The sequence below is a fragment of the Bison bison genome, unplaced genomic scaffold (assembly GCF_000754665.1).
Source record: "Bison bison bison isolate TAMUID 2011002044 unplaced genomic scaffold, Bison_UMD1.0 scf7180017864498, whole genome shotgun sequence".
Lineage (NCBI taxonomy): Eukaryota > Metazoa > Chordata > Mammalia > Artiodactyla > Bovidae > Bison > Bison bison.
The window spans coordinates 7,268,202-7,286,701 of NW_011495057.1; the positions used below are offsets into that span (position 1 = coordinate 7,268,202).

An 18,500-nucleotide genomic window follows, 5' to 3' on the forward strand; every position below is an offset into this window, starting at 1 on the left:
GCCTCCCTGGTAGCTCAGTCGGTAAAGAATCTGCCTGCAATTCGAGAGACTTGGGTTCGATCACTGGGTTTGGAAGATCCCCTGGAGGAGGGCATGGCAACCCACTCCAGTATTCTTGCCTGAAGAATCCCCAAGGACCGAGGAGCCTGGCAGCCTACAGTCCATGGAATTACAAAGAGTTGGACATGACTGAGCGACTTAAACACAGAACATAATATCTTTAGCCTATTGATTACTTGTAATCATGGGAAAAATCCTTGGGAGAGAGTGTGACTAATACTGGTAACATATAAGGCTGTGATTTACAAAAACAGAATATTAGTTGACAGATCTCTTTAGGGCTGATCAGAGCCATCTCATCTGTTCTCTGTTACTGAAGTCACATTGGCTTTTGCACAAAAATAACATTAAAAAAAAGAGCTGTATTTTAATGAACTACATAGCTATATTCTCATCAAATTGTCGTCTCCATAGTACTTCTGTTGTTTAGTTGCGCAGTTGTGTCCAATTCTTTGCGAACCCATGGACTGTAGCCCATCAGTCTCTTCTGTCCATGGGATTTTCCAGGCAAGGATACTGGAGTGGGTTGCCATTTCCTCCTCCAGGGGATCTTCCCGATCCAGGACTGAACCTGCATCTCCCGCACTGGCAGCTGAATTCTTTACCACTGAGCCACCTGGGAAGCCTCAATAGTACCGTTAGCATCCAATAAACACCCTTTTAAAGAAAGCGAATCTCTCTCGGCACCTCATTAATGAAGTCCCCGATGTCCCCTGGGTGTGGGGCTGCAGATCGAACCGGGTACTGGGGCTCCGCATGGATGGGCCTCTCATCCAACCGTCGGATTCCAACTGGCTTGATGGCATCTGGCTCTACCGTATCAGGCTGCTGGAGCTGGCTCAAATCGTAGTCCTGCAAGAGACAAGGCCAAAACCCCATAGGAGATGGGCATGAGGATGGAAACTTACAACCTCTGTTTTTAAACGCATACCCAGAATGCACAGAAATGAATGAAATTTAACATAATGGAAAAGTTGCCACCACGAGCTTTTCATGTTATGATTAAATATTGCTTTCACGCAGCTCTTTCTTCTGTGTTTTTCATTTCGACAGTCTGTGCGCCATCTGCTTTCCTATGTTCCTCATCAGCTTCCAATGGGAAACAGCAGTGAGAGGAGGTCCCACTACAAAATGACTAAAAAATCGACTAGAAAATACGGTAGTACCACAGAAGCAAAAGTGCTCATTAAATGTTGATGGGGTTCAGAACAGGCTGCCCTCAGGTATGGCAACGTGGCATATTAAATATCTGAAGCTCAAGCACTCTTTTAAAAAACAGCCAAAACAGGAAAGTCACTCTGACTCTCCCCATCTCACCCTTCTTCTCTGAAACAGGTCACAAAATTCTGATGTGAAAGGCTCCCCTCTCCTTGAACCAGGAGGAGGGAAACCCTCCTCACCACCAGAGATTAGTATTTGGGACCGAGAACTCTGTACAAAGAAACTTCCTTTTTTATGATAGTAAAATTATGTGTTTATGATATAAAACTCAGAAAATTAAAAATTATAAACAGAAAATGATCTCATTTATAATTTTATAATGTAACAGTCATATTTGGGTGTATTTGGTTATAAAAAATGCTATTATTTTAAAAAAAATTTTATTGGAGTATAGTTCATTCACAATGTTGTATTGGTTTATGCTGTACAGCAAAATGAATCAGTTATACATATACATATATCCATTCTTTTAGATTATTTTCTCACATAGGTCATTAGAGAGTGTTGAGCAGACTCCCCTGTGCTATAGAGTAGGTCCTTGTTAGTTACCTACTTTATACATAGTAGTGTGTATATGTAAACTCCAATCTCCTAATTTATCCCTCCCTACTCTTACCGGCTGGGGGTCACAGGTTTGTTTTCTGCATTTGTAACTCTATATCTGTCTTGCTGACAAGTTCATTTGTGCTCTTTTTTAATGTTCCATATAAGCGCGATATAACCACATTTGTCTTTCTCTGACTTACTTCACTCAATACGGCAATCCATGCCGCTGCAAATGACATTATTAATATTTTTTAAATGGCAAACTTTCTCAAACTAACCCTATTTTCCTAGTTACTTCTTCACCATTTACTACTCTAAGCCCAAGACCTTTGTCTTATCAATTGTCTACAAAGTTACTGTTTCTTTGTCTACAGGGTATAAACACTCCCAGCTCTGGTCGCTTCTTCCAGGGCCTGCATTCTCTGTGGAGATTCTCATGTGAAGGCAAAAGTTCCATCAAATGTGTCTGTTCTTCTCCTGTTAATCTGTCTTTGTTGGTTTAATTTTCAGACCCAGCCAGGGACACTAGGAGGGTAGAGAAAACTTTTCCCTCCACTACAATATTATATTGATTTAATACTAAAAAAAAAAAAAAAAAATTGTTGTAACTGTATTTTCCTTTACTTAAAGGAAAGCTTTAAAATTCCATGGATGGAGGAGTCTGGTGGGCTGCAGTCCATGGGGTCGCTAAGAGTTGGACACGACTGAGCGACTTCACTTTCACTTTTCCCTTTCATGCATTGGAGAAAGAAATGGCAACCCACTCCAGTGTTCTTGCCTGGAGAATCCCAGGGACGGGGGAGCCTGGTGAGCCTCCGTCTATGGGGTCGCACAGAGTTGGACACGACTGAAGCGACTTAGCAGCAGCAGGTAGTTCATCAAGGTTTCAAGACCACGCTTCTCTTCAAACATCTGTAGGAAGTGTGTGCATGCTCAGTCGCATCTGACTCATTGCGACCTGGGGGACTATAGTCTGCAGGGCTCCTCTGTCCATGGAATTCTTCAGGCAAGAATACTGGAGTAGGTTGCCATTTCCTCCTCCAGGGGCTCTTCCCAACCCAGGGATTAACCCACGTCTCCTGTGTCTCCTGCATTGGCAGGCAGGTTCTTTACTACTAGCGCCACCTGGGAAGCCCCCTCAGTGCCTAGAGTCTGCACACTATTATCGGTGGGGCCAGTCTGATCTGCGCCCTTTTTTCTTAAAGAATGGCTTTGACATTTTTAAAGGATTATTTAAAACAGTGGTAACAATGAACAAGAAGAATATCCTACTGAGACTATATATAGGCCCTGAAGACTTACATTCAGCCCTTTACAGAAAAAGTTTGTCAACCTCTGGCTCAGAGGTATGAGGCTAGGGAGTGTGTATTCTCTTCCAGAGCAGTTCTGGGGGCATGTCTTTGAAATACAGCCTGTCCACTTCAAGAGGCAGAGAAGAACTTGGGAAGAAGGATGCCCTGGGCACTGGTTGGACCTTTAACTATTTTTAGCTTTAGCATCAGCCAGCTGAACAGCAATGTACAAAGACACTAAGTATAATGTGGAAATGCATCAAAATTTTAGGTTTGGGCAAATACTTTATATTTTTCAAACCTCTAAATTCTGCTAATAAGAAACATCACATCCCTAGCTTAACCAAAATTATCTAATTCACTGTTGATATTTACAGAAAGTACAGATTTTATGGTCCTCTTTTTAGTTCAGGCTTCATCTCTGTCTAAAACCACCTCAAAACTGTTTACAGTATCTCTATAGGGGTTGCAAAGAGTCGGACACGACTGAGCGACTGATCTGATCTGATCCGATCTGGTAGTGGTTTTGATTCATTCAACGCTTGAATATTTACCATGCTCTGGCAATGCTCAGGATCCTTTACATATGTTCGCTCATTCATACTCTGAACAACACTGCGTGACGCTGAGTTTTATTATCCTCTTTTAAGAATTGAGGAAACTGAGTCTAAATCACTCAAGTCATTTGTCAAAGGCTCCAGATCTAATAAGACACAGAGATATGCTAGGACTTCAAACAGATTAGACTCCAAAGCCTAGCTCTTGTCCCAGCTACAAGGTTGGGATGGATGAGGGAGGAGGGGCAGGGATATGAGGAATGATTAAAACAACAGAGGAGATAAGAGGGGAAGGGTCACTGATATTCATCCCACTCTGTACCAGGCACTACACCAGCCTCCTATAAGTGTCTTTTCATTATCATAATTTGAGATAAAGAAACAGACTCAGGAATGTTGAGTAATATGTACAAGGTCACACAGCCGCTATCCTATTTGACATGAGCATCAAAACTAGGTGTGTCTGATTCCAAAATGTTGCTCTAAAACCAAACACTAGGAACTTCCCTCATGGTCCAGTACTTAAGACTCTGCCTTTCAATGAAGGGGGTGCGGGTTCAATTCCTGGTCGGAAAGCTAACATCCCACATGCCTCAGGGCCCCAAAAACCCAAAACATAAAGCAGAAGCAATACTGTAACAAATTCACTAAAGACTTTAAAAATGGTCCACATAAAAATAATCTAAAAAATATATTTAAAAAAAATAAAACTGAACTCTGTTGAGATGCCTTCATTCTAGACTACCCGCCCCTAAACAACTCCTTACCAAGGGCTTCAGCTAAGCTAATGAGTGAAGGCACTCAGAAAAAGCTCCTCTCTGAGGGATGGACAAGGTGACATGGGAGGCAGGTATACGGAGTAGGACAAGTCAGCGTGGGATGTAAACTCGGTACAGTGCCAAATATAAAATGCTCAGACAAGGAAAGAACACATCAGATTTGCACCTTGAATGACATGTGGGTTCAGGAGAAAAGACTGTTCTGGGGGAATCCACATTGTGAGCAAAGGCGTGCGGATGCAGTGTCCTGTCAGGGGAGCATATTTCAAAGCATCCATACAAACCTTGAGTGAAAACGCACCTTGATCTTGCACACATGTGCCTCCATTTAAAATTTTATAGAACGTATGAGTTATTTATAGACTATCTGAAAGCAGAGGCAGACAATGATACGACAGATGCGAAAACCTTTGAAATGTTAAAATGCTTTTCACAAAATAGAAAGAGGGATTCATTTAGAGAATTCTGAATGCTTGCATGTGAAGAGGCATGGTTTTCCATGCCATGTTTAATTACATAACTACCAAGCTTAATAGAGGGGGTAACTGTGAGTAAGCGTGTCTTCTGATGGAAGCTTTTTGTAGAAAGGGGAAAACAGATTATAAGTATATGGATGATGACAGTTAATAAATATTTTTACACTGAGAGTGTAAAATGCTTTATTAGAGGTCTCAATTACATGAAATTAAGTAATTGAATCTTATGCTTAAGGACCGTCTTTAGAGTTAGTCACTCAATCATGTCTGACTCTCTGTGACTCCATGGACTGTAGCCCACCAGGCTCCTCTGTCCACGGAATTCTCTAGGCAAGAATACAGGAGTGGGTTGCCATTAACCTGGTGACAATTTCTTGACAGTCCTCAGTATATCATGAACATTCCATGTAAGAATACAGAGCGATTTCTGGGGCATTTCTGGGGCATAACTGAAGACATGAGAGGCAGTGAGATTTGCCTGTACTATTTCTTATGTGGAAAGAACTTGTCCACCCTCATTTCTTATGTAGCTCCCACCATACCAAAGTGATGAACAGAAATCCATTATGTTTGGTCGACAGTGCAGAAAAAGTTTTCTAATAAGTTGTCAACCTATAGATGTTGGGATATTTTACCTGAAAACAGGAAGATCTGGCATAAAATCAGGCTTCACTTCTGACACAGCTATTTGTTACAGCTGAGAGCATCTAGCTTCTTTGGACAAGGACAGTCTGTCTACCTGGTCTGTTTCACTTATTAGTGTATACATACAACAGCATGTTCATTTATAGATTCTTATCTTTCGACAGCCCTTTCTTACTCTCCTAAGAACCAGAGCAGGTAGTTTCAAGATGTCTGTGGTTAATATGTCAGGCCCACAGAAAGTGCTTATTAAAAACATGTTGAGAATTTCAGCAGATAAGAACCCTCCTGCCAATGCAGGGGACACAGGTTCAATCCCCGGTCCAGGAAGATCCCACATGCCGCGGAGCAACTAAGCCCATGTGCCACAACTTCTGAGCCCACAAATTACAACTACTGAAGTCCGAGGGCTTAGAGCCTGTGGTCTGTATCAAGAGACGCCACTGCAAGGAAGAACAGCCCCTGGTCTCCCCAACTAGAGAAAGCCCATGTACAGCAACAAAGACTCAGTGCAGCCAAAAATTAATAAATAAATAAATAAGTGTTGAATGAAAGTCTCAGGGATGATATTCAAGCTGAGTGTGCACAAGAGCAACCGATTCAAGAAAGGTGCTTTGGATCGCATGACATGCCATGGCAGTAATTTATCAGGGGAAAGAAGAGAAAGACCTGGGGGCCCACTGCTGGGACTTATTGCCATGGTGAGTACCATCCCCCATGATGCAAACATGCATTGTTCCTCAGATACACTGACATCAAAAAAAGAGGCACAAAACCACTGATTTACAGGAAACTAGAATCTGGTTTAGAACATGCAGCTTAACTTTTCTTTGTGATGGTTTGCTTGTCGATTTCAAATACAGGATATAAAAATCTGACGGTGGTATGAAGTGGGCAGAAGTGTCCTCAGGACACAGGGATGTGATTTTCTGTCCATATCCATCTGTGCTATATGGCACAGTCCTGACCTGACAATTTTAAGCCTTTTGACAAGGGGTCGGTCTATGTGAGCCTCTTAAATTATACATCTGCATAATCTCATGATGCTTTACTTACACACACAAATTACAACATGAAGGATGAAAATTATAAAGAGAATTGTGGAGACTGGAAACATTCTCAAGGTCATTGGGTTCATGGACTTACTTCTGAAGATTATAAAGACACAGCCCCAGAAAACATCTTTGGTTCCTACGATTCTCTAGAGAAAAAGTGGGTCTGAAAATTCTCTGATGATTGTCAACCTTTTTAACATCAACTTTCCCTGATAAATCCAACTTTCAAAAGAAGGCCACAGAAAATCTTAAATAATGTTTGGAATGTGTTATTTGTCAATGATCATGAAAAGTAGGGGCTTCCCTGGTAGCTCAGCTGGTAAAGAATCTGCCTGCAAATGCAGGAGACCCTGGTTTGATTCCTGGGTTGGGAAGATTCCCTGGAGAAGGAACAGGCTACCCACTCCAGTATTCATGGGCTTCCCTGGTGGCTCAGATGGTAAAGAATCCACTTGCAATATTGAGAGACCTGGGTTTGATTCCTGGGCTGGAAAGATACATTGGAGGAGGGCATGGCAACCCATTCCAGTATTCTGGCCTGGAGAATCCCCATGGACAGAGGAGCCTGGTGGGCAACAGTCCATGGGGTCACAAAGAGATGGACACAACTGGGCAACTAAGCACCTACACCCATGAAAAGTAGGCATGGAATTAGGGTTTTTAAATATTAACATTGCAAGTAACTGAAAGATTTTGTTTGGGTCTAAGATTTAAAATATCTTAAAGGTGATACAATTCTGGGAGAGTCAGTAAGAAGTTAGCAGCTTAAACTCTGGTTCTGCCTTTTCTTATTAAATTCCCCTGACTTGAAATGATTTATAATTGGTTCAGAAAAGAATACCAGGAATCAACCTTAAGGCATTTGGTTATGTTTAAATAGGGTAAAATGGTGTTTTAGGATAAGAAATTCTGGAGTCCCAGGCAGAAATTTCAGAAAGTCCCATGACTGGCAAAAACTACAGACTTGTGCAATTACGTGTTTTAAAGAGTGATGGAAATACTCCTTTACCGTTTCACAAGTATCTTAAGGGAGCCTACTGGGTACCTGATGCCATTTTCAGCTCTGAGAGTGTGAAAGAAGGAAATCAGCTTTCGTTGGTGCCCATCATCGGTCAGGAGTTACCTTAGGTGCCTCCTCATAGGATTCCTCAGACACTCCAAGCAAAACCCTGCCGTTCTATCCCATTGATTCCCGTAACTTGGAGAGGTTAATGATTTGCCCAAGGTCACAGACTCAGACAGTGTGGAAGAGGCAAACAGAGACCAGCAGAACAATCAAAGTAACAAATACAAAAGCTGTATCTTCAGATACAGAGAAGAGACTTGTGGTGGCTAAGGGGGCAGGGTGGGGGAGGAAGGGGCGAGGAGTTCAGGATTAGCAGATGCAAACCACTCTCTACAGGACAGATAAACCACAAGGTCCTACTGTGTAGACAGGCAACCATATTCAATATCCCACAATAAACCACCATGGAAAAGAATATGAAAAAGAACATATACGTGAGTCACTTTACTATATAGGAGAAATTAAACACAACATTGTAAATCAACTAGACTACAAAAAAATAAAAAGCTGTATCTTGTCGTCTGGGCCAGTGAGGAAATGAATAGAAGAGTCTGCTGAGCAGGGGGACACGAGGCGCTTTAAGAGCCAGAAGGGAAGTTCAAGGTAATCATGCTAAGAAGGCATGGGGACCTAGGACTCTGGTCTGTGCACAGCTGGCTGAAGCCTCACTGACTTTTAGTCAGAACTGAGTCTTCACTTGTCTCCAACAGTCTGGCACGTGAGGCACGGGGAGAGGGCTCAAAGTTTCCGGTCCGTTCTCAGCCTCCGTGGGTGAGAACCGGGGGTGGAACACAAGAGCCAGTTTTGCTATATCCCAGGCAAGGGGCAGTTCAAGTGGAAATATTCCTTTTACAGTAGTAAGAGCAAGGAAATTTTCAAATTCCTAAATATATAAACATTTTTTTTAATTAAACTTTTCATTTTGTACTGGAGTATATAGGTGATTAACAACGTTGCGAGTATCTCAAGTGGACAGCAAAGGGACTCAATACACAGATATGTATCCATTCTCCGCTCCCATCCAGGCTGCCACATAATGTTGAGCAGAGTTTGCTGCGCTATACAGTAGGTCCTTGTTGGTTTGCTATATTTGAAATGGATAACTCGTAAGGTAAACATTTTGAATGTTTCAAGACAGAGAAATAAAAATACTAACATGAAAGTAAATGAACAAAATTCTCAAGGGAAAAAAAAAAGTTACCCGGGAAAGAGCTGACCATGGCACAGGCAAGAAACTCTCAAAAAGGAATGGGAGACAGCAAAGGAGAACATTACCACCTTACCCTATATAGCTCCTGGCATTAAAAATAACTGAATAAAATAGCAATAAGGCGTCAACACATTACCATACAGCTGCTGAGAGGTAAGTCAGATGCCCTTGCAACTTTATGTAAATTACACTACAACCTGATTTTCTTCCCCAGTGAGATATGGTTATGATGGTAACTATCTACACAGGTGAACTGCTGTGGAAAACTAAGTTGATTCTATGGATTATGAAAGCCCCCAAAACCAAAAAAATTGCTAATATCTTTTCTGGTTTACCTGATAAACCTAACAGAAATAAAATAACTTGGAGACTTAATATACAGATGAAGGTTCTCCATTCTCAGTTTTCATCCACGTTTGTCTCACTGGAGAACCAATTTTCCACTCCCCACAATGGAGGGAGGTGAGCCTCCATTAAACACATTCATTGCTTCTGCTTCCTTGGTTTACTGTTCATACTACTCTGCCTGGTGGTCCAGTGGTTAAGACTGCATTTCCAACGCAGGGGGTGCGTTTTGGGGAATAAAGATCCCACCCGTTGAGGGACACAGCCAAAATTATATATATATATAAACTCTATGGGTAAAACTGTTACAAAAATATGGAAAGTGAAGCTGTGAAAGAGGTGCTGCTGAAAAAAACGAGGATATGGCTACCCAGAGCATTTCCAGCAGAGTTGAGGGCTTCCTTCAGAGCTCAGTTGGTAAAGAATCCTTCTGCAATGCAGGAGACCCCAGTCTGATTCCTGGGTTGGGAAGATCCCCTGGAGAAGGGAAAGGCTACCCACTCCACTATTCTTGGGCTTCCCTTGTAGCTCAGCTGGTGAAGAATCTGCCTGCAATGTGGGAGACCTGGGTTTGATCCTTGGGTTGGGAAGATCCCCTGGAGAAGGGAAGGCTACCCACTCCAGTATTCTGGCCTGGAGAATTCCATGGGGTTGCAAAGAGTCAGACACGACTGAACAACTTTCATTTTCACTGTCAAAAGGGGCTTCAGAAAGATGATGCTTCTTCAGAAATTTGAGATTAATTTTTATTCTATAATTTCCCATTGTTTCCATGTCATTCAGTGACAGCCCTAAATACATGGACATATTTTCTTAACCCTTTCAAGCACCATGTATCTTGGGAGACAAAAAGTGTAACCTCCAAATGCATCTTCAGTAATATTTTTACCCCAAGTCCCAACTTTACAAAAAACAAAAATGCCATCACTCTGATAAGGTCAAAGTCATTCTACCTTAGCAGGACCTATTATTCTAGCTTGGAGGAAATCTAAAAATAGGTAATGAAGTAATGGCAATATTTGGTTGGGAATATGGTGACAGAGCAACCAAGTCCTTCACTTGTTTATGTCACATCGGTTTGGAATTTCCTTTAAGATAAATGTAAACATAAAATCAATACAGAAAAGGGAGCTTCATGTTGTGACTTTTAAAAAATGGATTCTTTTTTTTTTTTGAGGTTAAATCTAATTTATTTGTACAGAAAGTTTCTCTCTTATTCTTACCCCTTTCACACACTTATAACTCATTCAACAGTGAATCTGGCCAACATATCAGTATTTTTTTCCCAAAAATATATGGCCTCCCTGAAAATAAATTGAACGTGAATACTAAAACATTAGGTAGGTTTCATCCATACATTTCATCCATACATACTGAAAAGCAGTATGAACAATGTGGTTCCATAATCAAATTATGTTTCCATAATCAAATCTCAACAACTTTCTGAGGGAAAATTTGGACAGAAATGTATGGATGAAAAAATGGATTCTAAAACCAGAGAATCTAGATTCAAATCCTGGCTCTCTCGGATCTAACTGAGTGACTTAGGTGGATTATATACATTTCCTGTGCTAACTTACACAGTAGTCAAGCTTTGGGCAAAAAAAGTGAATGAAAACTTTATTAATGGAAAAAGTCTATAGCAGAGATCAGCTTTTTCTGTAAGGACTTAACAGTAAGTATCTGAGGCTTTGGGGGCCATAGAGTGTCTGTCAAAATATTGGGTTGGCCAAAAAGTTTGTTCAGATTTTTCAGTACTATTTTATGGGAAAACCCAGAGTGAACTTTTCTGCTAACCCAATCCTTCAACTCTGCTGCTGCTGTGTATTAGTAGCCATAGACAGTATGTAAACTATGGACATGGTGCAAAGCCGTGTTCCAATATAACTTTACTTACAAAACAGATACTCGTAGATTGGGCCAGTTGGTAGAACTCTGGCATATTCACTACTTAGTATCTTAGGTTTTGGTTTCTGTTTTTTGTTTGTTTGTTTGCTTTTGTACACCAGTAACACGTACTTGGCATACAAATCTTTGCTACTTCATCATTGGGTAGCTTTCCATACCTCTTAAACCAAATGTGATAAACGTAACTAGTCAGGAAGAATGAATATTAAGCCGAATTACATAAAATATGATGTTCATTTATGTGAAGTGATCAGGGTAGCAAATAAAAATTCACATGCAAATCAAGTCCATATTAAAAATACTGAGTGCCCAGTAGGGAATGGATATCGGCCAGTTCAGAACATACGTTGTCTGTAGCTTACCACTGTGAGGCATCTGGCCAGGAAGGTTTTTGAAAACAGCATGGAAAAGGGATGGCAGTGTGCTAACCCAAATTCCTGGTGAAACTTTCCTCTGGTGAAATCAGTGTCACTTTTTCAATAACTAATATATTCTGGTGTTTGCAGGTGGGTATGAATGGATGAATAACTTGGGAACACATTTAACAGAGTGTGCTTCAGCCAACAATGAAAATGCTGAAAGTGGTCTCCATAGGTATGTCCAGAGTCAGCCATCTGTTAGTTACTTTGCTTATAAAGCAGAAAGATTTTGTAAAGCAGTTATTTAGAAGGATCAAATATAGCAGTTCTATTCTCTGCTTGAGTCAGAGGGTTGGGCTTGGTTGCCCACACTGAGGGTACTTCCTGAGACTGGCGGGTAATCTTTAGAGACCATCTTGGCTTGAGCAGAGATCTCTGGTCTCGGGGAACTGGCTGGTTTGGTCTCCAGGTGCTCTCTTGTACCTCTGCCTCATTCTTCTGTCTAGGCATCCAGCCTGGATTTTAGATTTTAGTACCTGTTGCCCAGACTGTACCTCAGATCTCTTAACAACTTGGCTGCTCATATTGTTTCTCCAGATTCTATGTTTGTCAATGTCAAAATGTGCTCCATTTTGTAAGCCATGCTTAAATTAATTCGGTCTTACTCTTTGCCTGTTCTAAGGCAAGATTAGCAGTAGTCATCTAACAAGCTGAAGCTAAGTGTTCAGCCTCATTGGTTTTATCTAGTAGTATCTTCCAGGAATAGACCAGTAAGAGTAAATAAAACATCATTCATCTGACCTCTATACCAGCCCACACAAGAGCTGGGCCCCTCTAGTCACATGGACCTGGGTGTGAAAACTGGACTAATGCACAGGTTTGTTGGGAAGATTATAAAAGACACATCAACTGAGAGCAGAGCCCAGTGCCTGACACAGAACATGTAATAAACAAGTATGTAATGAATCACAAGTGTTTATGAACATGATCATCATTTCCTGAAGCCATCAGACATTTCAAAAAAATGAGAGCAAAGTTATCAGGCTGCAATGGTTCAATGAACCCTGTAGAAAGACTTGCAAACTAAGAGATTCCAGAAGAGGGCCCAATGCACCAACATTCTATGCATCAGTGCCTGCCAGGTGCCAACTGTCCTAGAGAGTGGAATAAAAAATGAATGTGACAATTTCCTGCTCTCATGGGGTTTAAGGTCAGGACCAGGGCTGCACATAAGATCTCAAAATAGAGGCAGACAGAGCATGTTGCTAGAGTGCAGAGCAGACCCACTTGATTTAACCTGGGACCCCCAAGAGAAGATGTCCTGAGATGGAATCTTGGTGGCTTGGCCAGGCTGGGAAAGACCTTGAACTGAGCCACGAAAGTGGGAAATAACATGACACAGGTTAGATGTACAGAAGTTCAACTCTACTGCAGTTTAAAAGGCAAGGTGGAGGATCAATGAGAAGAGAAACTAAGTCATCACCCCAAAGAGTCCCTCTTCCCAAACCCGGAGTCACAGGAACTGTGGGTTCTTTCTCCATCTCAGGAGCTTCAGCTCTGTTGAAAGTGCTTTCAGTGTTATGCAGATACTGGGGATCTGATCTAGTGATGTACTGAGCCTAATTCTGAGATCACGAAAGATACTAATTTCACTGGGAAAAAAGTTCAATTGACACTCACATGGCAATCATATCTTCTTTTTTTAAAGACCCCCCCCCTTTTTTTTTTTGATATGGACCATCTTAAAAGCCTTAATTGAACTCGTTGCAAAATTGTTTCTGTTTTAAGTTTTGGTTTTTTGGCCGTAAGACATGCGGATCTTAGCTCCCCGACCAGGGATTGAACCTGCACCCACCCCTACATTGGAAGGCGATGTCACAGCAGTCCCAGCAGTCACAACTGAGTCTCTTGGGTTTCGGAATCCTGGGCCACTAAAAAGAGCTCCTGTCACGGTGCCCTCTTATCCTGAAATGTGATTCCTCACACGTGCACGTCTGGATCTCAATCAAGGAGACTTTAGTATCCCCATGGTGTATGGACGCCAGGTAGGCAAGAGCCGCTCTCCCTGGATTTGGCTGAGCCTGACACACCCTGTCCCATTTTCCTTAGCTGCTGGACCTCCTGCATCTCCTCTGTGTCCAGAGACCCCCTTCTTCCTGACACATCTGGATGAGTCAGATGGAACCTATGGATCTAGAACCTGCTGCGTAGTTACTGTGAGAAACACTACTCTCAGAGAACCTCAGAAGAGATTCTCAAACCTCAGGAATCCAATCAGGGTGGGCAGTGCTTTCCAGTAGGTCATCAAACCCATTTATTCTTTTTAAAAAGTACTTAAGTTATTCATGGACTTCCCAGGTGGCTCAGTGGGTAAAGAATCCGCCTGCAATGTGAGAGACATAGGTTTGATCCCTGGGTTGGAAAGATCCCCTGGAGGAGGGCATGGCAACCAACTCCAGTATTCTTGCCTGGGAAAACCCACGGACAGAGGAGCTTAGTGGGCTAACAGTCCACGGGGTCGCAAGAGTCAGACACGACTGAGCGACTAAACACAACTGTGAGTATTATAATACCATTCAGTATATGTTTAATATAAGAACAACTATGTTCTTTAATATAAGAACAACTATGTTCTTTAATATAAGAACAACAAGCTTTAAGTCCAAGCTTTAAAGAGCAGGAAATTACCACTTACTGTTTCCCATCCTGGGGCTAAAAGGGGATGGTTCCAGAAGCACTGTGAGTTACCAGTTGGTTATACTGTACATTCACACTGATTTTATTAGTGATGCTAATAGGGAAGGAACTAGATATGAAGATCATTAAAGAGGATACAGTGTCTGCAACCAGTCTCACAGGCCAAAAGGGCACTGAAGGACATTTACTAATGAGGATAATTAAGCATGACTTGATAACCACCCAAAGTCCTGCTGGTTCCAGCAGTGAAGCAGATAAAGCAGGGACCTCACCCTCTGAAAAGAGACTGGGCATTATACTGAGTCTGTCCAACTGCCAATAGCACTGTGAGGAAATAATGGTTGTGTTCAGAGCCCTTCCAATGCCAGTCTCAAAGACGGGCCCGACCTAGTCTCCTGACTATGGAAACCAGAGGGGAATATCCACACACTAAAAGTACACCGAATATAAGACAAGGAAGAAAAATATAGAGGGCTTTGTTTATTTGTCTGTTTCATTTCTCTTTTCTTGGGCTCTATATTTTCAGTATTTTTGTTAGAGAAACTAGCAACCTGTGTTTGGGCACAGAAATTAAACAGAGATGGTAATCAACAGCAGGGAAGATAAAGGCTCCCTTGTAAAGGACTGTTTTGCTTTGTGTTCTTTCTAAGCAGTTAGCTCCTTTGGGATACTTCCTCTTGGCAGCAAGAATAAGGATCTTGGCTAAGCCAGCTTTAAGCTAGGCATCCCACCCTCCTGGCGACAGCTGCTGCAGACCTGCCTTCCTCTGTAGCCTCAAGCCTCCATCGACCACCTCCACTGACCTCTGAGATCTTCCCATCTTTGGATGCTGATGATTTTGTAAGACTGTCTGGCTGAGATGTCCAGGAGACCTTAGCCTGATCATGACAAGCTGTCTGCTTCCTACAGCACAGTCTCCAGTCACATCACAAGATAACACCCACGCTCCATAAAATACCAGTTATGTGTAGTAAAAATCAACCAAAACTTGTCTAGAATGTAACATGGCACCATTTCCATTTTCAAGGCTCACTCTTGTAAAGAAATAATGTCTTTAAAAAAAAAAAAAAAAACAACTAACATAAAAGTTTGAGCCAAAGTCTGTTGCCAAGAAGGCTTAATGCATGCTTCAGAGAAATAGAATTTCTAACAGGAAGCCACTTGTGAATTACGGACAATCGCATACAATATATTTCACAAAACTGAATTTCTCAGGAACCGACAACAATTTTCAGATTTAAAAGCAATGGTGTCTTATTTAGAACTTGGAGAAGCATCTGGCATAAATTCACTGAGAGAGAGTACTAAATAAAGGGTGTTTTTTCCTTAAGGAAAAAAGAAGTAAATGATAAAATCCACCCAAAACTTTAAAAGACAAATCTTGATGAATTCAGTTGGAGAAATCATCCTAACAGATAGAAAGATATATTAGAAAGCTATAGTAATGAAAATAGCATGGTACTGGCCCAAGAGTAGACAAAGAGGACAAATAGACTAAGAATACACAAATAGATATGGAATCTTCCACACAGACCCACATGTATAAAACTGCCTGCTTTATGACAAATGAACCCCTCCCATGCAGTAGAGATGGGTTATCTGTTTAATAAACAGTGCTTGGATAGCCCTCTAAGAAGATAAGACACCCTGATCCATAACTTATACCACATGAATAGTCCACCATAAAAGGGTCGCAGATTTAATATGATAGGTTAAACAATAATTCAACAAGATTTTATTTTTTTTTTTTGAGGGAGGGATTCATTAACTCAGGGAGATAAAGTTTTCTTAAATAGGTATAAATGCACTAACTATAATGGGAAAAATGGACAGATTAGACTTTATTAAAATTAAAAACTTCTTTTCATCATAAGGTACCAGTAAGAGAATAAAAAAGCTACAGATCAGAAGATATTTATAATACATTTATCTGACAAAGAACTGATATCCATAATATATAAGGACCTCCTACAAATCAATAAGAAGACAAGCCAATAGAAAAGTCAATAAATAAGCTGAACAGAAACTTCACAAAGAAGATATAAAAATGGCAAGTAAGTTGGTAGGAACATCCCAGTTACATCACAGTGAGGCACACACCATCAGAGTGGCTAAAATTTTGAAAGACTGAGAAAAACCCAAGTGCTAGTGAGGATGCTGGGCAACTGGAATGCTCATGCAACACTGTGGCCGGGGGAGGCGTGCACTGTAAAATCCCTTTGGAAAACTGGCAAGACTGTACTAAGCCTGCACATATATGCACATTCCAGGACCTAGAAATCCAACCCCTGAGCACATACCAACAGAAATGCACCAAAACACATGCCTAAGAACATTCACGGCAGTTTTATTCATAACTCAAACCTAAATCCACTCAAATGTCCAATCTTAGTAGAAATGATAAACATGGTTAATTATCACAACAGAATAGTATTTGGCAACGACAAAAAAATGAATTACTTCCAAATGTAGCATGGATGAGTCATACAGATAAAACTGAGTAAAAGAATCCAGACGAGAGAGTACCTACTGTATACGACATTCATTTTTACAATAAAATCCAAAACCAGGTAATGCTGATCTATGCGACAGAAATAAAAACTACTGGTTACTTTTGACTGAGAGCATATTGCCTGGAAGTCGGGTACACAATAAGTTTCTGGGCTGAGGGAAATATGCTCCCTTTTAAAGATTTTTTTGATGTGCACCATTTTTCAAGTCTTTACTGAATGTGTTACTATATTGTTTCTCTTTTATGTTTTGGTTGTTTGGCCATGAGGAATGTGGGGTTTTATCTTCCTGTACCAAGGACTGAACACACACCCCCTGCCTTGGAAGGCGAAGTCTTAACCACTGGACTGCCAGGGAAGTCCTAGAAACATGTTTTGTTGACATGAGTGATGGTTCTACTCTTAAACCTGGAGGAAGCCTTCTGCTTCTGGTTGGGATGAAAAAAAAAATCATGAGATTATCATTCATACTCTAATGCTAAGAATGAGCCCAATATGTTATTAAATCACAGATTTCTGAGACTTTAAGATCGCTGAGAGCATAATGAGATCTAACCAAATGAAAATAAGGAAACTAATAAGCCCTTTCTAGAAGAAAGAAGACCCATAGTTGCTTTTATCCCTGGAGGAGGAGTGAGAAGAAGTATCATTAAATGATGGAAAGAAAAATCACCTTGACTTTGAAGGAAGCTTTAGTGGTCATGAGTGCACAGGCATGATGTAGTCACATCCTTGGGGAAGCTTTACCCCCCACCAATCCTTCCCACAGGCCTTTATCCCACAGGCATGAGCGAGTCCACCAAAAGATGGGTGCAGGGCCACAGATCTGTCATACTAAAGAGGGATCTGATAATTTCCAAAGAGCAGGAAAGTGAAAGTGAAAATCGCTCATTCGTGTCCGACTCTTTGCAACCCCATGGACTATACATAGTCTTTGGAATTCTCCAGGCCAGAATACTGGAGTGGGTAGCCTTTCCCTTCTCCAGGGGATCTTCCCACCCAGGGATCAAACCCAGGTCTCCCATACTGCAGGTGGATTCTTTACCAGCTGAGCCACCAGGGAAGCCCAGGAAATCAACCCTGAATATGCATTGGAAGGACTGAAGCTCCAATACTATGGCTACCTGATGCGAAGAGCTGACTCACCGGTAAAGACCCTGACGCTGGGAAAGGTTGAGGGCAGGAGCCGGAGAGGGAGACAGAGGATGAGACGGTTGGATGGCATCACGACTCAATGAACATGAGTTTGAGCAAACTCCGGGAAATAGTGAAGGACAGGGAAGTCTGGCATGCTGCAGTCCAAGGGGTCATAAAGCGCCGGTCATGACTGAATGACTGACTGAGCAACAACAACAAAGCAGATGGAGTGTGCGTCTAGAGACAGGACACTTATGAGAAGGCGAGTGATGACTATGACCTAAGTGAAGGCAGTGGCCTTGAGGATGGTGAAAGTGAATGGATTTCATGAATCACTTTAGAGGCAGAGGAGACAGAACCTTTGGTGTAGCCTTCCAATGCTGCATATTTTATTCCACTATTATGAGGGAAAAATTAGACTGAATTAAGAATCCATTACCAATTGTGTCACAATCTTCTATAATGAGAACTGCAAATGGGAAAAGTAACAGGATCAGAATTGGGCGGAAGATCTCAATCTGGACTAAAATGCCATCAAGGAACCAAGAGGCAGCAACAATAAAAAATGCGACAAGATGTCCAGGACTATTTCAATAAAGAAATGATTTTTAAAAACATTAAACAAGGAACCTCCCTGGTG

General features: G+C 41.5%; 1 protein-coding gene across 2 annotated transcripts in view; it reads right to left on the reverse strand.

The window, feature by feature from the left end:
* CDH2 (cadherin 2, type 1, N-cadherin (neuronal)) overlaps positions 1-18,500 on the reverse strand; it is a 251,009-nt gene that overhangs the window by 13,923 nt on the left and 218,586 nt on the right. For both annotated transcript variants that reach the window (XM_010828956.1, XM_010828957.1), the window contains one exon: positions 748-912. In XM_010828956.1, coding sequence (XP_010827258.1) covers positions 748-912 — 165 coding nt within the window. The remainder of the gene's footprint in view (positions 1-747; positions 913-18,500) is intronic.